Source organism: Patagioenas fasciata, chromosome 16 (genome assembly GCF_037038585.1).
Source record: "Patagioenas fasciata isolate bPatFas1 chromosome 16, bPatFas1.hap1, whole genome shotgun sequence".
Lineage (NCBI taxonomy): Eukaryota > Metazoa > Chordata > Aves > Columbiformes > Columbidae > Patagioenas > Patagioenas fasciata.
The window spans coordinates 8,495,405-8,521,440 of record NC_092535.1 but is presented as its reverse complement, the minus strand read 5'-3'; the positions used below and the strand labels follow the sequence as shown (position 1 = coordinate 8,521,440).

The 26,036-nt window shown below is 51.8% G+C and overlaps 1 protein-coding gene across 1 annotated transcript; it reads right to left on the bottom strand.

The window, feature by feature from the left end:
- Positions 1–1,760: 1,760 nt before the first annotated feature.
- On the bottom strand, positions 1,761–23,024 carry RBBP8NL (RBBP8 N-terminal like). The gene is made up of 15 exons (XM_071815590.1): positions 22,868–23,024; positions 18,154–18,304; positions 15,480–15,622; positions 14,151–14,193; positions 13,593–13,688; positions 13,114–13,226; positions 11,946–12,018; positions 10,502–10,668; positions 9,917–9,999; positions 8,325–8,488; positions 6,495–7,314; positions 5,934–6,042; positions 3,942–4,006; positions 3,521–3,647; positions 1,761–2,919 (listed from the first exon to the last, which is right to left on the bottom strand). The coding sequence occupies exons 3-15, from the start codon at positions 15,544–15,546 to the stop codon at positions 2,801–2,803; spliced, it is 2,046 nt and encodes a 681-aa protein (XP_071671691.1). The 5' UTR covers positions 15,547–15,622; positions 18,154–18,304; positions 22,868–23,024; the 3' UTR covers positions 1,761–2,800.
- Between the last annotated feature and the right edge of the window lie 3,012 nt (positions 23,025–26,036).

Genomic DNA, 26,036 nt, shown 5'->3' with positions numbered 1-26,036 from the left:
GAGATAAAAGAGAAAAAAACTCTCCAAATCTCTCCCTTCCAAGAACCACCACTGCATGTTGGATGGGCTAAACATGTCCACGACTTCACAACCTCCTGTCAGCAACATACAGCATTGCTGTCAACAATCCAATTGTCCCTGTCCCCTACAAGCCCCCGGCCACACACCGCAGAGCCGCACATGAGGCTGCCTGGGCACGTGCTGCTTCTTTCACATATGCAGGGTACATCTGAACTTGGGAAGGACCTACGCAAAATACCCAGCCCACTTAAATCCCCGCAATGGGACTCAAGCAAGACTTCAGTAATGCCTGGAATGAGTTTTCCTACGGTGAACTGAGGAGTGAAGCTGCATTTCCAAAGCCAGCACTATAAATGGGCATTGCTTACTGCTCAGATCTCGCTTTAAAGGAATTCACTGCAGAGAAAGCGGTGCTCAGTCTCATGAAAAGGGCATGAATTAAGACAGCTTTGAAATATCAATTGCCATAGAGGCGATACCACCACAGAAAACTGTAAGCGAGAAGAATCTGATGTGAATTTCTCTATTTTTGTCACTTTTGGTTCCGGCATGGCAGCCAGCTGCGTCCCCGGCATAGTTCCCTTTTGCTTTGAGCTCGTTGCACTTCCCACTGTGCTGCTCGGCACCATCTCCCTTACACACGTAACAGAGGAACCTTTGTGTGGTGGCATGTTTTTTTGAGTTGGAGGTGTGTACTCACAGCTAGACTTGCACAAACTTATTTCTTATGCAATTCTACAAATAGTTGAAAATGTTAGTTCGCTCCTGAGTTTAGGGGGAGGCTGATGTGCAGGGAGGAGCAGCGGGGTCTTTGTTGTGGGAGTGATCCAGTAAGCACAGTAATTTAACGATCAACGAGCAAAAGAGTTGTGATGGTCTGTTATCGGAATTGTTTTGCACGATGGGCAACAAGGGAGCCAGTTGTTGCTCTTTTGGATGGTCTAAAAGCAAACAAATGCTGAGACTGTTGCTCTTTCAGATTTGTTTGGGATTTCAAATCCAGCCCCTGGCCTGGGCAAACCCAAGTGTGCTCTGAGCCTGGTTCTCTGGGAAACCAGTTCACCGGCCCAGGCGTCCTACCAACATCACGTCACTGATGACATCAGAGCTCTAATTTCTCTGAACAAAACAAACATGGGCTGCCAGTCTGCCAGCAGGACTGATCTGTTCACAGGACAGCTTCTCTTTGGCTGGGTTGTGACTCTAAGGGTAATTTCAGTGGCTTTTTTGGAGATCGCTGTGTAAAATAGTTCTTATGCTGAACAGAAGTGCGGCAACAAAAGCGGTTTAACTCTGCAAATAGCACAGATTGCTGGGTCTGGGCCATAGATGCCCCTGGAGATCACCAGCCAAACACCAGTGAAGTCACGTTCCTGCTCTCAGGGACAGCAGGATCAGCCCAGGGGATGAGCCCACCCAGCGTGTTCCTGCAAACACGGCACCTCCAGCAGAACTGAACCTGCACATCAAAAACCTCCAGGGCTCCTTGCAGGTCTCAGATTTCTTCCTTACAGCAGAGGAGTTCCAGTCTGAGGCTGGCTTCGTATCACCAAATCAATAGGTGCATTTATCTGTCAAGAATGACTTGAACAAGAGACTGACAAGCATAATTATGAGAATTAATGACTTCAGCAATTACCTGCAATTCTGGAACATGGTGTGGAGGGGTAAGAGCAAGCCAGGGACTAGGTAGGAGCAACTTTTCCAGGGCTGGATCAAATGCAGTGTATAAAGTTTATTTTACTTCAGCCACTTGCTCAGAGGAGCCCTTTACACAGAGCTGACAAAACCATTATTTGTTTTCATAGTTATGGGATTGCCCTAACTATGAAATATGTGTCCCTGCCAGCCCCTCACACACGTCCTGCACAGAGATATGGGGCACCAGCTGAAAATGGCAAGAAAAAATATAAAAGAAAATAGAAGTCCCGTAAACAAAGGTCAAATCTGTGGTGGTCTTGTGTGGGTGGAGGAAAAAAAAAAAAAATCTCCTTAAGAAAAACAGAAATTGAAGAGTTCATTATTTTTGGCATGCACAGTTTGCTTATCAAGGGATTGTCATAGGGAGGAGATTATTTTATAGTCACATAAAAGTTCCCTCCCTCCCCTAGTTCTCCTGATCCCAGGCTGCCTCCCTGCAGTCTGAGGGGCTGGGGCTCCCACACCCGCCTGTTCCAGCAGGACACCTTGGGACCACCAAGCCCTCCCATCCCATGCTCTTCTCTCTGCCATCTCCAGGGCCATGTTCCACCTCCTTGCCCCTGTCCTTGCTCCTCACTTAACTAGAAAATCGTGAGATTTCTCTCCAGGCCAAATAAGATCCACATGTGTATGAGTCCTGGGTAGGGATTTAATCAATGCAGGATTGTGTGTGGGGCCCTGCTGTGTCCAGCTTGGTCACCACCCTTCGACCAGCCACCTAGATGACGTCCATGGAGGGTGGGGTCTGGATAGTCCATTCTCCTTGCATGAAATCCTAGGGAGGAGCATGGTGCTGATGCAGGGTGAGTGCTGTAAAGGTGTCTCCTGTTCCTAGCACCAGTCTGAAGGTCACGGCGCTGCTCCATCAGCAGTGACCTGCACCTTGCCCAGCCCCTCCCAGGGCACCGACTGAGGATTTTCAGGGTGTTTTACTCCTTGATGAGTCCTTATGAAATCCCCAGCGCCTGGCCCGGCTCAGCAGGAGGAGCCGCTCTCGCAGCCTGGGTGGGATGCTGAGGTCTCCCAGCCCTCTCCTTTGGTCGGCAGCGTCGGTGTTGCTGCTCATCCCACCCTGCTGCTAGCTGTCCTCAGATGTGTCATCGTGGGAAGCAGAGCAATTCTCCGGTTCCTTTGTGATCCCCAGTGGGCACTGCTCCACTTTGACTTTCTTTCTTCCTCTCATTGACTTCTTAGCTCCTGTAAACAGCAAGGTGATCGCAGGAGTTAACCACTTATCTCAGGGAAATGAAAGATTCCACTGTATCACCTTGGGCAAGCATTTTTTTTGCAGTGTGAAATGTTGTTTAGCCTGAAGAACAGAAGGCTGAGGGAAGACCTCCTTGCTCTCTACAACTACCTGAAAGGAGGTTGTAGCATGGAGGGTGTTGGTCTCTTCTCCCAAGTAACAAGTGATAGGACCAGAGGAAATGACCTCAAGTTGTGCCAGGGAGGTTTAGATTGGGTATCAGGAAAAATTTCTTCCTGGAAGGGGCTGTCGGGCATTGGAACAGGCTGCCCAGGGCAGTGGTGGAGTCACAATCCCTGGAGGGGTTGAACAGATGTATAGACAAGGTTCTTAGGGATGTGGTTTAGTGACAGTGTTACGTTAATGGTTGGACTCGATAATACTGAGGGTCTCTTCCAACCAAAATGATTCTATGCGCTCAGCAGAAGAGCACCCTCCTCTCTGTGACAGGGAAGGTGGCTGGTGCCCTTGGGCGTTTCTCACAGGAGCCCCTTGGGAAGCAGCAGAAGTTGTAGTCCTGAGCTGATAGCATAAAGAACTCCTCTTCCCTACCTTTTGTCCAGGGATCCTGTCCTCTTTTTCTCTTCTTCTGCAGTGCATGAGCTTTGTCTTTGGTGCAAAAATATTTCCCATCAGCCTGGGCTTCTTGTAGGATGTCATCTTCATACGGGGCAGCCACCTACATCAACAAGAAGAGCACTTCGTCTACAAATTAACCTGCTTTCCCTGGGAGCTGATGACCTGGTGGCATGGCTGGGGACCTTTGTGACAAATATTCAGGAACCCTCTTGGCTATGGAAAGAGTGATACCTTTATCCTTCAGCAGCAAGTTGGGTAACAGTGAGGGAATGGGGTTTGGCACCTTGTGTAGGAAGGGCTGTCACCTCTCAGAGTGAGCTTGGGTCAGGACAACCTGTCTTACACCTCTTGGACCTGATGGCTCAAGCTAATGGGCTGGGGAGAGCAAACACACCTCGCTGTCCGTCGTGTCTGGCTCATCAGATTCCTGCTTCCCAGACTCAGCATCATCATCATCATCTAAGGAAACACAAAAAGAAGGGTTTTCTTTTGGCTGGCAGGGAACCCGACAAGCTCACAAGCAGATGCAGAGCTGGTGGTACAGCCTCCGGGAGCTATCAAGGCAGAAAACAGATTCAGCAATAAACTGTGTTGCAAAGCAAAGGCGCTTTGAGCTACATGGCTTGAGATGAAAGTTTATGGGAGGTCCAACAGGGCTCTGTTGGGGAACCAGCTCCCAGTGAATCAGTATCTGTAGGACTTTGCCACCCCAAGGTTGCAAGCACTGCCCTGAAATCCATGGCCACGTGCAGATTGGGAACCTGAGGTGTATTTAAAACCCTCAACTGTGCCATCTCATTTAAGACCCAGATGAGGAGGAGCACGTCTAGGTAAAGAGGCCAAAATGGACAACCCTCAAGTTTGCTGCCCATGCCAGTCGATGGCTCTTGGCAGGGCATGTGTACCAACGAGCAGAGGAAGGAAAGGTGGGGAAGCTGCTTCCCTGCACAGCAAAAGGATTTTTCTGCATGCAGGCCCTGGGGCTACACAACCCCAGACATGCACCTGCATGCACCAGACACGCACCCAACCTTTGCACAGAGCCAAGCTGCCCCGGTCAGTGGCCGAGCCTTGCTGGCTCTGGCATCGCCCTGTTTGCACACACAGCAGCAACCCGTGCTGGCTGTGGAGGGCAGAAAGGGCTGGGGATGGAGCTGTGCTCTTCCCCGAGGGGCAGGATCATTCCAGGACCTCCACATTTCTTGCTCCTGACACCCACGTCTATGCAGGGTGGGACTGTCGGCAGAGCTGCCCCTGCCCAGCTGGGAGAGCAGATGCTGCTGCTTTCAGGCGCTCTCAGAGCCCCTGTATTCTGATCCCATCCTCACTTTATCCTTCCATGGGTTAAGGTTCACTAGAAAGTGCAGAAGTATTTGTGTATTGTTTCCTGTCAAGCTTCAGGTGAGAACTGAAGAAAGTCCTGTATTCCCACACCCAGAATGTAATCAGCTGAAATTCTTCTGCTATGATGATATCTCCTTAGCATGTAAATCATGGAGGACTCTCTTTTTTTTTCCTACCGTGCAAAATCCTGCTCTGGAGAGTGTTCCCAAACTGCTCCGACACGCCCAGACCAACTAATCCAGGTGAGCTCAACTTTCTGGCTGAGCTGGTAAGGCTGGTTCTGAGCAGCTCTCAGCAGACGTGCGTCCTGCTCAGCTCCCCATGGCTGCTGCCTCTCACCCACCCGGCAAACCTGCTGCCCACATCCCACTGCAATCGGACAGGGAGAAAGCATCCTGTGTCCCCAGATTGCAGACACTGCTGGTTTTAGGAAAGGAAAGGGCTTCTACATGGGATGGAGCAGGGAAAGGGAGGAGAGCAACCTCTCCAACCTGCTGCAGGTACCAGCATTCCTCCCTCCATGCTGTGCCAGCACAGGGCATTCTTTGGAGCAAGGGGGCACAGACAGGGATGTTTTTTCAGGGTTTTGCCAATAGGTCAATGCTAAACCTATCTCTTTAGCTGTTGGAAAACTCCATGCCACTCAGAAGCTGGGTGCAGGGTGCTCTGTAGGGTGTGCAAGGGCACCCCATGGGTGGCTCCTGCTCTGTGCGGGGCAGAGATGCTGGGCTTTACTCCAGAACAGCCAGGGTTTACTCCCTACAGGTACTGAGCCTAAATTTTGAGCATCCCTAGGTTTGAAAACTGAGCCCTCAAGGACAGAAGTGTCAAACTTAAGAGTTTCCTCAATGTCCCAAAAGAGCTGGGAGCACCTGCATCCCTGGAAGGGTGTCCCATGTGGAGTGACTATTGCTTCAGTCAGCAGGGATTGCAGGTGGTGCAGAGCTCAGCAACAGAGAGCTCCCGGCTGTGAGATACCTTCACCAAAATGCATCTTTTGCTCTTGCCGTCTCCAGCATCACATTTGCTTGAGGCTTTTTACCTGGTTCTGCTTTCTGTGCGCTGACAGCCAATCTCACCCCGGTCTCTGGAAGAGCCTCTGGTTTGCTCAGCGTGGACTTGTTTGTTGGATGTGCCCGTGAGAAAGCGAGCTGTAAGACAGAGGGAGGGCAGCAGTCCCATCAACACCAGATATTATCTCAGCTATCGAAACCCTGCCTTTGCCAGGCAGGACAAAAGGGCAGTTCCCAGTCCCTGCATCATGACTATGACACCCGTGGGGCTGAGCATCGCAGAGGCATTTCTATGCGCTCGTGGCGTGTTACAGGGGAGCCCAGCACCCTCCTGCACTGACTGGCAGGGACGGGTTGCAGGTGCTGCTGCACACTGGCCCTTGGACCTGGATGGGAACCCATGGATGGGCACCAGAGGGGAAGGTGGGTAGGGAACAACAACCAGAGTTGGACAGCCATGGCTTTACCATGTGCAATACATTCCTGTTGGCTTCCAACAGCGATATTCACAGTGGTCAAAACAGCACCAGCACCAGGGCTGGAATCCCCAGGAAGGGACCACAGTTGATGTCAATGGGAACCGTACTCACCACAGCTGCCGTCTCCTCCTCCTCTTCTTCCTCCTCCTTGACAGCATCAGGCAGTGCCCGGGTGGCATTGGGCCAGTGGCAGGGGAAACACAAGTTGTCCCTCTCTGTCCCGTGTCTCCCGCAGGGGCCACGGGCTGCTGGCAAGGCAAGGCTCTCACTGGGGCTCAGCTGTGGGCTACCAGCCCCCTGGGCCTCCCGACGGTTGTGCCAGCCCGTTTCTCTGCCGCGGCTGGAGTCTGACAGATCCAGCGGTGCGTCTGCACCGTCGTCTCTTGTTGCCTCCACCTTTCCTCGGAGCTTGATGCTGTCTCGGCTCAGCAAAAGATCCTTCTCTGCTTTCCCATCCATGGCATCCTCCAGGAAGGACCTTTCTTCCTTGCATGTCGGTGTGATGCTCAGCCATGGGGAGAGTGGCCGCTCCTCTTGGACAGGCTTTGGGTCTCCATCTGCCCGCTGGTCGGGCTGGCACTGCTGCATGAGGAAATGCTGGAGCCGCTCCCTGTGCTTGAGGAGCTGCAGCTTCTCCTCCAGGTGCTGATCCCTCACATACACCATGGTGGTAGGAAGCTTCAGCAAGGCTGCGTGATCTTCCCACCCGTCATGCGACCTCGTCCTCCCATCGGCATCTTTGGACCTGAGCAAATGGCTGGAGAAGCTGCTGCCATCCCGGTCAGCTGAGGTGCAGCTGCTCACCAGCCCCAGCTGGTGCAGGGAAAGGTGCTTGTGCAGGAGACAGAGCTGCTCTCTCCGTGCAGTCATTTTTAGGTTTTCATATGATGGAGCAACCCTGGGGGAGTCTGGCTTGCTTGCTGTTAAATAACTAAAAGAAGGAGGAAAAAAAATAATCAGGTTAATTAGAGAATTTTAATGTGATTTCTCAGCTCCAGCAGGTGACATGTGTGGTTTCTTCTGCTCTGTGTCCTGTGGCAGCCCTTGGCCTGTGCATCACTCCTGCCTCTGGGTGCTGTGCTGGGGAGAAGGGTCCTGGTGGCTGTGGGGTCAGGCAGCCGGCAGCAGGTCTCCACATCACCATCCAGCAGTGCTCTCCTGTCCCTGGGTCACAGCAGCTCCAGGCAGGGGGTTGAGCGAGTGGGGGATGCGGTGATGGCTCACGGCAGTGCTGCTGCTGAGGAGTCACTTGTCAAACCTTGCCTTACAGCCAGAAGCATCCTATCTACCCCCACTTTGGGCTTTCCTAGTCCCTTGGTGCGCCTGAACACCTCCAGGACAGAGGAACAGCCCACCCTTCCCTAATGTCCCTCAATGGGAGATTTGTACAGCCATGGTAAGAAGGCTGATATGGTGTAAGAACCTGTCCTGCAAACCCAGCTCCTGCTGTCAGTGGTTATTTGGCAGCTTCCATGTGTGTGAGCTTTCCCCGGGAACTCTCAGCAGATCTGCTCCCAGCTCTGAGAAACTGGATGGCTCTACAGGTGAACTCACTGGCTTTGCTCATCCCTCTGCACTCCATGGGCAGGATAAGCCCGAGGAGATGCTGAGCCCTGCAGAAAAGCCCATTAGAATAGATAAGGAGGAGCTGGGATTGTTGCCTCCCGGGGGGCAAGTCCTTCTCCTCCCCGAGGTGGGGGCAACCCCATTCGCTTTACGGGTCTGTCTGACAAAACCGGAGCAACAAGAGGTTGATTTCGTCAGACTGGATTCCAGTCGTTTTTTGCTGGTGTAAACTGGGAGATCCCCCTGCAGAAGTCTGGAGAAGAAGGTGGGCAGATACGGCAAATACTGACCACCTCATTGCCATCTGCCTGGTGGGACATCTGCAACAGGGCATGGGTCAGCCCCACACCACCACCCCCGGGGCAGGGAACTCACCTCTCGAGGCTGGGCCTGTGCTCGTGCTCCGGCGGGAGAGAAGGCTTCCTCATGGGAGGGGACACTGCTGCCCCTGAAGGACTTTTCTCCAGGAGGCAGGGTCTGGAGCCAGGTCTCACCAGGGCGATGGTTCCATGCAGCTGGTTGGCGATCCTCTGGGATGCCTGGGGCATGGGGGAGAAAGGCCATGTGAACTGTTCTGCTGCGCACCCTGGGCTGGAGGGAGCCTCGCCGAGCAGAGACGCAGCTCTTCACCAGTGTGAAGTGCTCTGACATAATTCTGGTCAACAGCTCAACCGTATTCATATTGGTTTTCCCAGGAAATTTCTCCCTTCATGTCTTCTAGGAGGATCTGCAGTAGTCTTTATTTTCTGATTGCACTGATTTGTAGCTCAGGATGTCTTGTGCCTCTTCTCAAGTCAAGCCATGATTCAGTGGCTTAACCAAGATAAGATCCTGAAAATTCCACGACCCCTAGTCAGGCCACTAGACTTTATTTATGCGATCTTCTGGGCACGCACTGGTTTGATGGGTCTATTTCCAGTGGAGTACCCAGATGTGAGGCCAGGACATTATCATCTCCATCTGCTGTCATCAAAGGCTCACCACATGTTCTGACTTGATTTTTCCCTGCCCACCTGGAGATGTCACCAACCCTTCCTGCAATCCCTATTAATTATCCTCACAGCCTGCCTGCAGCCTTACCAAAACCCCTTTTCACCTGCTCTTTCAAGTTTTCTCTGGAGTTCAGGTAAGTGAATCCTGTGCCAAAACAGAAGCATCTTTGTGGGTGTGTGTGTGGGCTCGAGTTCCCACGATGGGGAACAGGGCTCCAGGTCCTGCAGTCTCATTTCCCACTGCCCAATATCACTCAGCATCCCTGAGCTGACACATAGTCTTTCTGATTTAAAGGCATAGCAGGCTTGCATCAATGCACTAAACAGCAACCACTGAATTCCAGCCCTCTGAAAATACCAATATTCATTATACTGCAGATGAAGAGACATCTGCCATGGTCTTGGGCAGGGCTGCTGTGGTGTATTTGTTCTCAGTAGCCACAGCTCCCATGGTTTACATGTTCTCTAGGCTTTTTCCATTCATAGTGCTCCAGCTTCTTGTCTGCACAGATAATGGAGAGCTGACTCTGTAACTCAGGATAAGCTACACTAAGAGGTGGCTCAGCACAATCTCCCTGGGTCCTTCACTCCTCAGAGCTTTCTCCAGCGAGATACCCAAGAGAGGAACCAGCGTGGTGGGCAGAAGACATAAGGATGCTAGATATGTTGTCATGGAGGATAAACAAGGGAGCAAACAGAGATGTGTATGCTCACAGTGGGGACAGGAGCCTTTGCCAAACTCCAAATACTTCGCTTGCAGTGAGTAGCAATTTCTACGGAGAGGATGCATCTGGCATTTGGTAAATGCCCTCCTTGGCTCTGGCAATGGCAAACCACCCAGGTCTGGCTAATTGTTTTACCCCCTAAGCGCCTCCTACTCATTCTTTATCCTAGTCCATCTGCCTTGATCCAGATCAGATGACCACAGTGGTGGGGAGAAGGCCTGAGGACACCAGGCTGCCTCCAGCAACTCACCATTTCTGCAAGGCTGGCTTCTTGGAGGACAGTGCTCGGGGAAGTCCTACTGCTTGGAGAGCTTCTCTGTCCCGCAGGCTTTTCTGCAAAAAAAGATGCAACCAGCCACCATGACGGTTCCGCAGAGCTGTTGCGGCCTGCCCTGCAGCGTGCTAGGGTCTCGCAGCCTCCTGAGCATGCTGCTGGCTGGCACCAATCACCTGCTGTTGAGGATTTCCAGACAAAATTTCCATCTGGCTCGAGCCAGCACCTGAAATAACCTTCCCTCCATTGCATGTGTGGGCAGCAGCAAGGCAACGACACGGTCTCTACATGAAATGGGTGGCAGATCCACACCTGCAGAGCACTCGTCTTACAGTGTGGGCACCCAAGCACCCTTTTGCTCTAACACAGAGCAGTGTGTTTGTCCCTTGACATACAGTTTCCCCCCTAAGAGCTATTCTGGCCATGGCAATGTCCATCTGAGCTGCCAACAGCTTGGTCTTTGCTCTCCAGACTCTTTCCCAGAGCAGCTTTGCCCTGTGGCTCATGTCATTCCTCCCATCCACAGGTCCCTTGAAGGTGGTGGGAGGCAGCAGCACCCACCTTCTCCCAGCTCGGAGCTCGGCACATCACAATGGGCTTCTTCTGCTCCCCTGTGAGCTGCTTTCTCTGTGCCAGCGTTCCTGCTTGTGGGGGACAGTAACGCCAAGGGGGAGTTGGAGGTGGAGCTGCTTTCTCTGGAGGTGACTCCTGGGTGTTTTGTCCCATCCCTATTGAAAGGAGAAGAACATGAGTGAAAGAGAAGGGGCAGGAGTAGGAAATCACTGCTTTGAGAGCCACCATACTGGGAGTTCTGAGTTACAGAGCCCAATATATAAATATACGCATTTTTATATATATATATGTATGTGGATATACTGGATCTTCAGACTCACCTTCTTGCGCAGCAGCTTATTGCTGGCTCAGCTGCAGTCTGGAGCATGGGGCAGAGCCAGCGCGACAGCTCAGGCTCTCATTTCCCCACTTGGCTGTGGGTAACGTCACAGGAAGCCACCACGTTGGGCAAGCCAAAACCCAGCTGCAGCTATTGCAAAAGCTCTGTGAGAACCTGTACATCCCTGACTGAGCTTTCAGCCTGTGTAGGGGTTGATTCAGCATGGGGAAATGGGGACTGTCACCCTGTACCTTACTGAGCTAGTGGGGCTGATGCTTTTGGCCACTATGAGGGAGTCACTGAGTCTCAGACCCCCACACTTATGGCGTGGACAAAGTCCTGGCTGGACCCTGATGCTGAGACACGGGTGTTTGGCTTGAAATCTTCCTACCCAGCAGCTCAGAGAAGAGCAGAGCAGAAACTCTCAGTGCTCAGCAAACCCAACCCAACCTAGAGCTCCAGAACTCCTTGGGCCTTGGGGAGCACCAGGGAGCGAAAGCAGGAGTTTCTCTTTAAGTGGATGATGCTCTGTGCTCCAAAGAAAACACATTTCTAAACTAATCTCTTGGTGCTAATTCCTCTGGACTTTAAACCCTTGAGGAATGAGCTGATTTGTATATATTGGCCAGCCTGGCACGTTCTTTGGCTTTCAGCACAACACGCTGCTGGGATATGAACCTGTTGGTACAGATCTCTCCTCCCTCCTAACCCTGGCCCAGTCCCCACTTTCCCCTTCCCCAAAAACACAACCTGCTCCCTGCAGACCCTCCCTGGCTGCTGCAGGAGGGAGCTGGTGCCATGGAAAAGCCATAGAAGCCCATGGTCACGTCCATGGCCAAGGTGAGCAGCCCCCCATGGAGGGATGTTGAATACCCTTGTTCCCCAAAAACTGAATTATTGCCTGCAGGTGAAGAGAGAATAAGCAAAGGTCAACAAGGACTTAGAGACCATTACAGGTGTTTTGGTGTCTAGCATCTACAGGAATCTGTGGGAATTAGATGCTAAAATATCCCTGATAATGGCACAGTCTGGACACAGCTCTGTTCAGCTGCGAGGATGCCTCTGTCCTTACCAACACCCCTTGTAATGAATAAAACCCAGGAGAGTGCTTACTCAAGACTTCGGAGCCTCTTCAGTTCTTCCTTGAGAGTTTTGTTCTCTTCCCTGAGGCGATTCATCTCATTAGCTGCAGAGACACAAGTTGTGCTGTGGATTCGGGTACTGCAAGGAGAGAGCTGATGCTCCTCACATCTCACTGGGGTGCGAGGAGGAGGAGGAGGGAATGGCACTGGGCTTTGGAGGGATGCTGACCTTCCTTCCTTCTCTGAAAACATGCTGGGTGCTAAGGGATAAAAAGGAGCAACTTTCCAACTCAGGTTTGCTCAGGACTAGGGGTTTGCTTGGTGAGGAGAGTGTGACCCAGATGGGAAGGTGGCTGTGGCACGGTGGGATGGGCACAGCTGGCATCCTTACAGTGGGTACCATGGCCGTATCCCATGAGAGGGTGCTGTGTTCAGGGGAGAGCTGGGGGGTTCAGGGGTGATGGGATGAAGAGCAGAAGGAGCTGTGAATACCCAGCAGTCGGGCTGCAGCAAGCGAGAGCAGACACGCTCCCAGGCAGGGTGGGCGGCGGCTGCAGAGTGCTCCTGCTCCAAAGCAGCACTTGGGGAGTGATGGCATAATAGGGGAGATAAGCCACAGGCTGCTGGCATTTCTCCATCCCTCCTAAATGCCTTATCTCCTTTACCCCCATGAGCCTCCCTGGGCCAACCAGATCCCCAGGGAAACACACCCTGAGCCGGAGTGGTGCTGGGAGCTCTGCCAAAGGCTTGGGAGAGGATCCATCGCACGTGCTGCCTAATTTCCATTTAACCATCCTGAGCTGCTGCTGGGACATCCCTGTCTTTGCCAGTGTTGTTGCTTCTGCGATGCCAAATGCATCTTTTATCCAAGCAGCTGACATGACCTGGTTGGCCCAGGGCTGCTCTCGGCATGAGCATCTCCCATTTTTCTGGAGGTGCAGAGGGCTGTGAGCCCCCAGCTCTGCCATTTCATGTGAGCAGTTACCTCTGCTCAGAGAAGACATGGGCTGCCATCCGCAGTCCTGGCCAGCTCTGATTTTTCAAGGCCCACACACTCACACTGGCTCCTTCCCTTCTCCCCATCCCCAAATCCCTCCTGGTTACCCAGTCACTGGCTTATGTGCAAATATTTGGGAGGCATTAACTGAGGAAAGACCCAGCCAGCCAAAGCTGAGCTTGCAGCAGGCAGTGGTGCTTACTGAGGATGAAGATGTGCTGCAGGCTCTGGAAATGTGAGGTCTCATACTCATTCTGTTTCTTTTTCGCCAGCTCCTGGGTGACCATGCATCTGTCACAGAGACCTGCTCGCAGCCTGGAGGAAAACCCATGGCGGCAGCTTGTTACAACATGGTTCCTATCAGGGAAATAAGCTCCTGCCCTCCCCACAGAGAAGTGTGAACACCCAGCCCATCACTCAGAATTGGTGAGAGGGGTTATCATCCGTGCAGCCCAGCCCTGGCCCTTCCAGGCGCCCCAGATCCAGCCCCACCATCATCAGCTTAGGAAAACTCCTCTGCATGTGCCCAGGCTCCTCCAGCTTTCCCAGTAGCTGAGTATGAGCAAAAAAGAGGTTCAGGTGCTACATCCCACTCCTGGGAAGGCAGCAAACCCTAAACTCTCCCCCCGGAGGGTGCATTCACTGCCACCAAACAGCACTCTGCTGATAAAGAAATCTTACCTGTTTTCTAACACCTTCACATTTTCTTTAAGGACCTTCTGTTGTTCCCTTAATTGGTGATTTTTAGCAAACAGCTCTTCAATTCTCTGAGCATCCCTAATTGAAGAAACAGAACAAAGAAAAGAGGGTTGTTAAATTTCTCCCTCAAATCTGTGCCTTTATCTGCAGCGCCCTCCCTGAGCCCCCTGTGCTGCTCACACCGATATGGCTGAAATGCTTTTGCTTGTGTGACAGGAAGGAAAACAAATGTATTAGAATCCAGATGCTTGCCCTGTGACACCCACCCTTGGAGTTAACAACCTTGCTTTGTCCCAGTTTATTGCTTCCCAAGAGATCATGCACCCCTCAGAACGAGCATCACTTGCTGGTGGGAAGGGAAGGTAAACTGGAGGTGGGCAGCGATCACCCGAAGCCCTGCCTGCGCTGGGGACTTGAATGGCAAAAGTCACCAGTCTGAATTTGGCAGAGCCAGAAAGGCAAACGATGCTGTCTAAACCGGGGGAGCAGAAAATGAAGTGGTGTAACCTCCGCCCCCCCCGCCCACTCGGCGTCGCTCACCGGCACTTCTCCGTCGTCAGCTCCATCAGCTTGCTCTGCAGACCTGTGATCACGAACAAAAAGGTGGGGATTTATTGCCAGTTCCCCAGCGCTTCAGAGACAAAACGCACCCATGGAACATCAGGAAGGTACCTGGTTTTGCTGAAACCTCATCAGTTTACAAACCTTATTTCTCAGAAGGAATAACACATTGCCTGTGTTAAGTAACACCACAGCGTAGTATAGCTGGAAAAGTTGTACAAAACACGAGCACAGTTTGTATTTCCACTATTTAATGAGTCTGCATTTCCCTCCCACCTCCAAAAGTTTGTTTCAGTTTTGTTTCTACTTATTTCTCGTTACAACATGCATTTCCCAGGTGGGCAGTATTTTGTAACTCTCAGTGCTGCAAAGCGTCTTGGAGAATATTTACAGCTCAACAAGAATGGCTTTCATTGATGGATCTGCAGACCTTACATCTTGTCAAATCCATTTTATGCAAAGTAGATGTAAACATGTGGTTTAAATTGCTCAACAGTTTCTTCTAACTCTCACATGGCTGGAAATTACACAAGAATTAATTCATAAGCCAGAATCCTCCAAAAGTGCTGTCGTTTTGTTCATAATTTTGATATTGGGAATTATTCTAATAGAAAAATAATTTGGCATTTGTTTGCTTAACCTGATGGTTCTTATTTTAATAATACATGACCTGAGGAATAATTTATTCTCTAGAGGCATAAACTATCCAACCTGTCTCTAAGGTTTTCTTCAGCAGAATCTCACACTCCTACTGCTTCTGTTTTATAGATGATTACATCTTTCCACTGTCCCTTTGATCCTTCAGTATCCAAATATACTCCAATCCACGTGGCGCAGAGAAGATGCCCGGTGGGTGTGCGTGTCACTTCTGCAAAGCTCCCAATTCCCCTTTATCACAGACCAGAGCAGCAGAAGAGGAGCCCAATCCCCTGTGAGTAATTCTTGGAGCAACTGGGATTCCTGCAGGTGGGATATCTCCAGGGATATCGGATGCAGGAATGCCTCCCCTCCCCCTTCTGCTCCTCCTCCTCATCTAAAAAATTACTGATTTTATCAATAAACCTCATTGTCCACCAGGATAAAACAGATAAACCATAACAAGGTGCCACTGAATGGTGTGGTGCCCTGAGGGCTGTGACCCTGCATCCTCATCCATCCCTGTGGGTGATGCTTGCTCAGCCCTCATTCCCAAAACTCCCCCCATCCACACCCCGCTCCTGCCTTCAGGTGATTTGAAACCAAACAGATCGAGGTGGCCTTACAAAGGAATGGACCTCGTTTTTAATGAGACTTCTTGTATCATCTTACCTTGGACCTCTTTCTCATGGATTTCTTTGAGTTTATTCAGGAACTCTGCAAAACTCTCTGTGGTCATGTTCAAGGCTGTGCCACACGTCGGGCTGCTTCGAGCGCGAGGATGTCCTTTCGTTTCAAATTACTCAAGTTTCAGTCTAAAATAGAAACAAAAAGTCCAATAAAAGAGAAGTATCTTGTGTATGTGATGTTTTGCAAAGTCCCAGAAAGTGGAATCATTTGCTAAACCACATGCGTGCATAAAGCAGCAGGCTCACCCAAGGATGCATTTTCAGACCTGTCCACCCTGCCTCAGCCCGGGGGCACCAGAAAATTGGAAGAACACCAAAAGCCCAGCTGAAAAATAATAATAATAATAAAAAAATCAGGCTTTCCGTCTACTTTTTGAGCTGTTTAAATCACATTTATTTGGGATGAGGACGGGGTATCTTCTTGAGGAAGAGACTGCAGGGCTTGTGTAGGTACCACAGTGCTGGGGATGGATTATGGGAAAACCCGCAGCAACTTGGTGCTTGAATCGTTATAGTGTTATTAACGCTCCATCATGCTGAATGGCATCACTTAGTGCTGGTAATAGTGTTCAACAATCCCTGAGAACAGATAAAGTGCTCTGCTTTCTAAAAAAAACCCACCCAAAAACCTTGCTTTTTCCTTCTTCAGTTGAAAACACCCCCAAACAACAAGGAGACATAGAGAGAAACCCATGGCACCCCCAGCTCTGTACGACGGGAAGGGCAGGAGGTAAACAAACAGTCTGGTAGTAAAGTGGTTGTTTTGTAAGAATTTTGCCCTCCCCTAAAAGTCATACAGGGTTACCGAGTCACAGCCAGCAATCCTGTTACTGATAAAGCACCCGGACACTCAGCCTTCGACCGTGCAGAGGTGACTGGGTGGAAAACCTCCCCTCTGAGGCTGGAAGGTGAAAGGCTGGGCTGGGACCCGGGTTTTGCAGCCCCCCGGCAGCACGGGGCGGTTTCCGCTGGGCTCCAGCACGCTCGCAGCGCGGCTCCTGCCGACAGCCCGCCCGTGCCTTTATCTGCATGCAGAGGTGTGCCAGATCGCCTGCATATGCAAGATGTGGGCACGCAGAGCTGGAAGAAGAAACTTGCCCCTAAAGCGTCTGATTTTCAAAAGAAATGAGGCACGCGCCGGCGAGCAGAAGCAGGGAGCTCGGCTTGTGTGCTTTTGCCACGGCTGGATCAGCGAAATAACTTCATCGCCTTTTGAGCAAACAAGCAGAGATTTCACTGTCTGGGGACACAATTAAAAAAAAATATTCATTACTCCCACTTTCCTGGGCACAACCCACCCTTTCCCAGGGCTGGGTGATCTCTGCCTGCAAGGAAAAGCCACGCGAGGCATGGCACAGCTTGGCACAGCTTGTGCAGCTTGGGATCAGCTGCCGTGAAATGTGATTGGGAATCAACCTCTGCTCCAAAGCCATAGCTGAGTAATGAGCCAGGTGAAATAATATCCGGCTCTACTCCAAAACAGAAAAAAAATCAGACCCCTGATGTTAACGGGAAGCACTTCCCGGGATTGTTGCGTCCTAAATCCAGCTTGACCTGGGCAAAGCACCTCCCTGGTGCTGAAGAGGGGTGTGAGACCCACAGCTGCCATCGCAGGGCTGGAACCACCAGTGTCAGCTGGGGAGGATATGAAGTGCTCAGGCACCGATTCCCATTGCTTTGCCCAGTGCTGCAAACTGGGAAGGGACTGCAACTGGGAGCAGAGCCAGTGGCAGCTGTGAGGGCTCCACACGATGCTCATGGTGCTGGATCAGCCCCCGTCCACCCCAGCACTGCCCAGGGCTGGAGTCTGAGCAGCACCCAGCATTTCGGGCCAGGGGCCTCCAGCGGGGACATCCCAGGGAGGCGATATCCCGAGAAGGTGACATCGCAGCTGGGGCTTGTACCCAGCAGAGCCAGATTTGGGTCTGGGGTGTGGGCAGGAGCTTTGTCCTCAACGCAGGGCTGCAATGTCAGCAGGGCTGATTTTCTTTTCCTCAGATTACCCAGGTCAGCTGGGATCTGTGACCTGCTGGGGATCTGATCAGTGGGGAAAAGCTATTGCCTTTTTTGGTGCTTTTTGAGATACCAGCATCTATCCCTGCCTGCAGACGGGACACCCACTCTGCAGCAAACCTGGTGAGGATGTTGGGTCTCTGGTCCATGCACACACGCAGTTACAGAGATGTTGCACAAGCATCACCCTCCATGTGTCCCTACCCAGGATTCAGACTTTTGCTGTAGCACATCAAATCCGCAGACAGCCCAGGACATCTGGGGCTTCAGCTTTGCTCCTTTCCCACTCTGTGTGGACTGGCAAAGGCATGAAGCAGTGTCCCCCTGCTCCTCCACCCTGTTCAAGAGGATTTATTGAGGGAGATTTACTGATGAAGACCAGACCCACAGAGTTCCTCAGTGTGGAGCTCACTCCCTGAGACAGAGATTTCATTTACAGCTCTGAGCCCTTTCCAGAGCCGTCACTGTAATATACACCCAGAGAACTGCATGCAACCCCTTGGTGCACCGGCCAGGCGTATTTCAGAGTGACAGGTGCCCTCCGCAAACAGAGCCCCAGTGTTGGGGACTGGAGGCAAACTCCTCATCCAGCCCCTAAATCTTTGGAAAGCCCAAGCCCACGGGATAGCCACAGCTTTGCTCACCTGCTCTCTGCATCCCCTGATGCTCAGCTCAGAGTGGGACACAAGGTCCACGTGTGGGGGGCCCTGACACGTCAGCTCTCACACGTGGGGCTGGAGCGTCCTGCGGCATCTTCTGGGTATTGCTGGCATCGCTCTTCTGGGCAGGATGCTCCTGACCACGGTGGGGAAAAGGAAAAGTGGGAGGGAGGTTATTTCCTCACCTGTGCCAGGGGACTTGGGAGAGAGTGGACTCAGACAGCTGGGTCTCACAGCACAGCTGTCCCCAATTCCCTGGTCCCTGAGGGGTTTCTAGCCTCTTGTCACCATCCCCAGCACTGCTGGCCACGCTCGCAGTGAGCTGTGGTACATCCCTACCCTCAGCACTGTTTCCTTTCAGAAGAATAAAGCAGCTCATTAGATAAATCAGCTTACACCACTTGAAAAAAAAAAAAAATGGCAGAACTCTGAAGTTCTGACTCTGTCAGATCAGTGAAGCTTAATGGATTTACAACCAGATATTTTCCCATCAGCAGCACCGGGGTTGTTCAGCTTCAGGCTGGATTTATGTAATATACCTTTCACTGGGCGATTGCTGGGCAGGGCTGCTTTTGCAAGCCAAACTTTCTTTTCTTGGCTACCCTACTATGTTCCTGGTCTAATTTTAGAATTATAAATTGAGTTTATACCCAGAAAAGCTGCCTGATCACTCATGGAAAATCTGCAGTGCCAGGCGTATTTTGCAGGCCAACGTGAGGCTGATCTGCTTTGCTGATGTACCGTGCACTTGTCAGATTGAAGAGGGTTTTTTTGCGTGTATTGGGAATTTTTTTCTTTCTACTGGGCGTTTATTTATTTGTATGACTTCATGTGGCACAGGTTGCTCTAAAATGGAGCCCAGCACCTGCTCTCCACCACGCTGGTTTTGTGCGCGGGTGCTGGATAGGGGTTGGCAGATTGCAAAATTATCCCCCGACCAGTGAGACGGGAGGAGCAGCTTTGGCTCACTGGGAAGGAGGAGAAGGTGCTTTCCTCCGCCTCACACAACCCGAAAATCCTCCCTGATGCCAGGCAGCCACTCTGTGCTGCTTCGCTAGCCCAAGGGCCGGTTTGCAATGCAGACATCCAGCCCCAGGGTCCCCTCTGACTGAGGATGGGGATCCCACCAGTCTCAATGGTCCTTTGGGGTTACTGGGGACCAGCACTGGTCACAGCCCCCCGCCCAACAAGCACAACAGGTCCAGCAGCCCCCAGGACCTGCTGCACCAGCTCACATGTGCACAGACACGTCCCATTGTAGGGAGAAGAGAACAAGAGTGAATCCTCCAAGATGAAGCTCCAGCCTCAGGTCCCAACCTGCATGCACCTCTTTTCTCCAACCCTAAAAAGCATGTTGCACAGTCCTGGCTGTCACAAAACCAGCAGCTCAGTTTCTCCCCTGCCACCCCAGCCCCTTTGGGAGCAACTGCTGCTTCTCTAACCAAGGTGACAATTACCGAAGCAACAGGGACTTGCTTCCGTTACCTTATTTCTGCTTAAGAGCCCCCAGCTGGTGGGCGTCCCCTGAGCACAGGGACATCCCTCCTCCCAGAACAGAGCTTTTGCTGCTCTGGTGTTGCAGAATCACTAAAAGCAGGAGGTGTTGGTCCTCTGCAATGCCTAAATATAGCCAAGAACCAGAATTTGGCTTTTCTGTAGCAGGGTGAGCAGTTACAGGGTCTGTTCTTACACCATTCCCTGCTGGGAGGGAGGCTTTGTCCTCCTGGTCCCCAGTTTCTTTGACAAATAGTTCCATGCTGCTTTGCTGAGGTTTAGCTGTAAAGATTTAACCTGCTCAGGAGAGACACTCATTTGGACCTGCTGTCCATGCCAGGATGCTCCGCAGAGCACGGTGGGCTTTGCCAGATCCACAGGCAGGTCTGTGTGCCTGCACAAGGATTTGGAAGATGATTAAAAGTAGCAACTTATCTGCCTGTACATCTCAGGGTAACCACAGCTTCTATAAACATTATTTAATTAACACCTCAAAATGCTCTGGGAAGTGGGTAATGAAGCATTATCACATTTTTCAGGTGTTTTAATTGGGAAGCAGCGAGGCGCAGGGAATAGCTCAGGGCCCTGTTGGGTGCACAGTCACCACCTCCCAGCCCAGCCAACATGCTGCTCTGCATCCCCCATCCCCAGAGCCCTCGGCTGGGGAAAGTGGGTGGTAAATACCCTGGGAAGCTCTGATAGATGCAATATCACCCCACACGCTGCTTGTGATCCCGTTATGCTCTGCATGGTGCCTGGAGAGCAACCCAGTCTCGCTGTCTCCTCCTCCACAGCAGAAGACAGCAGCATGCCTTGGAGCTCACGCTGCTCCTGATGGATGGAGAATCCATCATTCCTGATCCTGCGTGGGCCAAGCGGGTCTTGTGTGGGGTAAAGGGCATGAAAATCCATTGTAACCACACTCACAGACTGGTACTTGTGCTCCTGCTGTGTGCTGTCATCCCAAGTCCTTCAGATGGCCATGCAAAATAAAAGGACAAATCTCTCCCCCCTGGATACAGTGCAGGTAATGAATCCCTTAACTAAATCAGCTTTTGTCTTAATCAGTATTTAAAAAAGAGGTTACATGCTGGGAAGATTCAGTCTTGCAAAACCATCCTGGGCACTTTGTCTCCCCTGGTTGAACCAGGTCAGCTGGATGGGGGTGGGATGGCCTGCAGCACTTCTCCTGGGAGCCTGCAGGACCTCAGTCTGCTGGATCCAGCCCCATCCCCATGGCCAGAGCAGGTTAAAGTCTCTGGTGGTGCAGGTTCTAAAGCTGAGCTGGGACCTCCTGCCATCAGGGGTTTCCCAAGGGGGAACGTCCCAGCTTTCAGGAAGCTGGGAGACCACTTCAGGCTTTTCTCCACTGGTGTTTCCCTGTACATCCCATGCAGTTCTTCTAAGGCAGGGATGGAGCACATCTGCAGATGCTGCTTCTCTTTTCAAGGTTCCTTTAAGGCAACTGGAGAAATGACAGGGTTTCAGGCATCATGCAGCTGGGTAGGAAAGGTGGATGCTTCCTCTTCCCAGCCTCGGCATCTGCTCCTGGTGAAGTATGGAAGCCAGGTTGCCATCACTGAGGTGGTACAGAAATGTGCTGATGGTGTTGGGGCACCTGGAACAAATGACCTGCCTCCAAAAGTCCCAGAGGAGCTTTGACAAAAGATACCAAGGACTCATTCCACCAAATCTCCATCCTTTGGGAATTCCTGCACCTCGCATCAGAACAGGTGGGAGGTCCCACTTTCCTCCCCACTTCTGGGGAGAGAAAGTACCAAACACCTCTAATTTAGAAGTAAATCCCACGCAGTGTGGCTTTGCCTTCCTTGCAGCCATACATCAGTCCAGCAGCTGCAGGCACGGCTGCCAAGCAGAGCTAGTCCACTCCCGAGCGCAGCCCCTAACACAGCGCATATTTGCGGGCTAGCTGGGACATGTGCACCTTCTCACCGCTCCCGAGCAATCGAGGGCAAAGCTCAGTGCGAGATGCCGTATTTGAGAAATACCTGCTTCTTCCATACCTGGTCATCTCCCCTGTAAGAGCTTTCAGGGCATTCTCCAACACAGGGCTGTCCCAGCAGAGGGGACAAGGAACAGGTGATGGGGACAGTCAAACCCACTGCAACATGATCCCCGTGCAGGGAGGCAACATGCATGGACACAGCCCTGCCGATCCAGCAATTCCCCCATTGTTTCCTTCAGCCTGGATTTAAAGTAGGGAAGAGGGACAACAGCCCCTGGTAGCATCACACCCACTGGGAGACCCAGCAAGCTCCAGCACTACTGAATATTTGTGCTGCCTGTAGGAACATATCTGCTCACCCCACGAGGACACAGGCAGGCTGTCCCATAGGAAATGTGATGGGGACGGAGGGGCTGAAGGTGGGGTGGACAGGGGGCCACTTTGCCCAGCTACCAGGAGTCGCTGCAGCCTGGCTCCCAGCTGCCGCAGAGTGAAAAAGGGAGAAAATTCCTTCTTAGACCTGGCAGCAGAGCTGGGATCAACTGCTGCCAGCCCCTGCGCTCCTGCTGTGCATCCCGACGTGGCCACCGACCAGGCTCTGCCCTCACCCAGGGCGTTTGCTCAGAGAAGGCTTTGCTGTTTGCTGCCTCTGGTCTCTGCTCCCTGGATGCAAACGTGACTGGACTCCCGGGTACGGACATAAACCCTGACACCCACAAACTGCTCTGACCCTTGCACAGCTGTTTCACTTTACCGAGCTAGACGCTGTTTCTTTGCACTTCAGGTTCCAGCGATATCTCATTACCTTTCATGCTCAAGTGGAAAATGCCAGAGGAGAAGTTTTTGTTAAAAGAGAGGACAGAAGAGCCCGGTGTCCCAGCTGGGCAGTGGCTGGCTCAGCTCTGCTCCCTGTCAACCCCACACACTCGCAGAAGCAGAACCGCCACTTTGCAACAACCCACTGACTCCCGGGCTGCTAGAAAAATCTGAATTTCCTCCTCAGACTCTGAGAAGCGACAGAAAAGCAAGTAAACCCGTGACACACCAGCCTCTGTCCATTGGATGGGAGCTGGACCAGGCTCCGGCTGCCAGCACCAAGTGACAGCTCTCCCCAGCGCTCTGCTGTGCAGATTTTGGGCAATTCTCCACACGTGGCTCACGCCGGCTCCCTTCCCAGCTATGTAACACTGCCCGGGTTGCCATAGGACAGATAAAAATCAGTGCAGGCACAATACTCACGTTGGAGGGCTGCCTCTGTGTCTCTGCCTCGACTCCTGTGGCTCGGTTAAGTTGTGATCAAGACACCGTCATCTGGGACACGGGAGACAGGAGTGAGCAGTGTAGGTGAACTTGCACAGACAATAAGCCATAATTTTTCTTTGCAGTCTGACCAGCTCTACTGGTTCACGTTTCTTTGCCCCAGCAGCAGAAAGGAGGCTCAGCTTAACTAAAGCTGCCCAACAGGTTCTGCTATAATACAAAAAAAGCAGCAAGACCGGTATGGCCTGAACCCAGATAGAGATTTGATTGTTTTCCTGTAATTACAGTTCAACCTGTGCTGTTGGTTGAAGTCAATCACATTAGCAAACAGACCCATTTAAATAATTCATCCACCATTAAGATGGGAAAATTTTCATTTTATATAACTCAGCTCTTTCTGAGAAGAAGAGAAAAAAAGAAAGATCAGAGGTGACAGCAGCAGTGTTCTAAACTAGGATGACATAGTCCAGGGCACACAGCAGCCCCCAGCCCAATCTGCTTTGAGAGGGGAAGGAACATGGCCAAATTGACACAAATGGCTTTTTGCAAGTGCAGGATGAAAGTCCACGGTCCTCAGCTGTCTCTGGGGGGCACTTTGCAGCAGATGGGGATGCTTTGCGGACGAGTGGGGAAAGGCTGGGGTGACTTGGGTACTGATCGTGGCCGACAGCCCCAGCTCAGCCCGAGTTGCCTCCTGGCTCCAGCTGCTGACACAAGCAGCTTCCTACCCCAAACCATGGGCTGGTGGAGCCGAAGGCAATGTGGACACAACCTGAGCCTTTGAAGTGCAGCTCTTTCAGCATCCCCCGGGAAAATGCTGGCACAGATTCACTGCCCAGTCTGGGCAGGGACAGCCTTCCCCCGCATCGCTGCAGACAGGGGCTGTGAAAGCAAGAGATGCATTTCCTCACCATCAGCACGGCACCAATAAAAACTCGTTCTCTGAGACCCAGACAGCACATCCTGCTCAGCCAAGAGCTGCCTGGTGAGTGCAGGGTCCTGCTGTGCTGGTGTAGCCACCTCTGAGCACGGCTTCATGTTCAGGAGGGATGTGTCTGTGTTGCTTAACAGGACACGTAAGCTGGGGAGGGTGGTTTCCCCATGATATTTCCAGGGTTGGCGGATAGGGAGAGCGCCTGTGGAAGGGGATATGGAGCATCAAGGTTCAGCTTCAAGTCATCCTGTGCAAGGAAGGCAGCTCTGCTGTGTTGCGCTTCCCTAGTGCTCAGTCCCCAGCCAACCAGCTCAGATCCTCAACTGGTGCAAAACCACATCCATGCCCCGGCAGCAATATCAACACACTGATTTACACCCCAGCTGCTGAGCTGGCTCCTTAAGTAAGCCCAACACAGTGCTGAGCATCCTTGGCAGCATTTCCCTGCAGCGATCACATCGCCTATCTGCGGCTCTGCTGCCAAACGGTGGCTTTACGCTTCCTTCCCTGTGCACAGACAGGTCGGGCAGGCGGGGAGCAGCCGGGGCTCCCAGGAACGCGGCTGGACGCCCACACTATGGAAATGGGCGGCAGGTAAACAAGCAGCCACTCGGTGAGCCATGGTCCTTGGCAGACCTGTAGGGACTGTTCAGTGGTTGCTCTGCGTGCATGAAATTCCTGGCTCATTCCTCTGCAAGAGGGACATAGCACAGAGCTAAGGGGGTTATTTTCCACCTGAAGCTTCTCACGAGCCATCTGCAATGGGCAGAGGGAACCTCTTGGATTCTTTATTCCCTTTCCTTTGAAGATTTTTTTTTTTTTTTTTAAACCAAGGGATATGGCAATTAGAGATCGATTGCTTGATATGGCCTGGTACCTCAGGCTGATGTTTGCATTGGCAGAATTAATGGTAACCACATAGAAAAGAGATCCTTCCTCAGACCAGCCCAGTAATGCCATGGGAGGAACAATGGGGTAACAGGGAGGTGTGGAGCTGGGGAAGACCTGCAGCAGCCAGAGCTCCCAGCAGCAGTGGTGGGACAGGCAGCACGAGCCATGGGGGCACCACCACCATCTCATGCCTCTTTCCAATGGTTCAGCCACTGCTCTATCTGCAGCATCGCCCACAGGGATATTGGGAAGGGAAACACTGAAAGGACTTAATTGTAACGGCTGCTTGTGGGGAACGAGGAGACTCAAGGCAGAACCAGCTGCCTGGAAGGTTGTGCTGGTGCATGAGAAGGCAGAGTGGACATTTCCTGGGAAGCAGAAGGTGATGAACTTTGAAATAATCTGCACCTTGTCTTGCAAGTGTCTATTGGAGATCACACAGACTGCTCACATGCACCGCGATCACAACAAAGATTGTTCTGCTTCAAGGCTGAAAAAGCAAAGAGATCTGGGCAGGACATCAGGTTCTATACAACTAGAACTTCAATTAAAAATATTATACAGGTGCTCCCCTGAATTGATTCTTTCAGTAAGTTCAGGACACAAAGCGGGGGGGGGGGGGGGGGGAACCCCTCCCTCTCCTTCTAACAGAAAGCAACCCTGGCAGTTTTCCCCTCACCTTTTTGTACCAGGGTGCTTGATAACACAATAGAGAAGAACAATTTAATTGGTCCGAGAACATCAGCTCAACATACATAACAAGGAAACTGTTTTGATGGTGAGAAAACCCATTCTCTGAATTGATCCAACTGGCCCCCAACCCGAACTCAGAGGACAAGTGTGAGTTAGGCTTTCAGAGAAATCTGGTCACCAAAAATAACATGTTTGGATGTAGATTACCTTTCACTCTGCAGGTTTCAATAGAACAGGAAAAAATCCTATTTCATGGAAGAACTACATGAGAGTACAGACTTGTTCCTTCCAAAAGGGCCACCACAGGGTATTAAAACCACCCAGGGACTAGAGGGGGGATCCTTGCCAGGGGCTGGTGCCAGCAGGACAGGGCTGTAGTACCTGAGCAAAGAGAAGGGCAGAGCTGGAGATCACAAGCAGGTTCATCCCAGACCTCAAGTCACAAGGTGAGATCATGGTGACACAGCCAGAGCTGGACACCAACATCCTGCATCATCACTACAACAGCTACTGATAGCCTAGCCCTGCCCTGCCCTGGGCTGAAATGGGCTCCTGGACCATGGGTGGGGGTGGAAGGACCAGGTGAAGCTGCTCAGGGCAATTAAAGCCCATTAGTACCCTCAGGGCCCC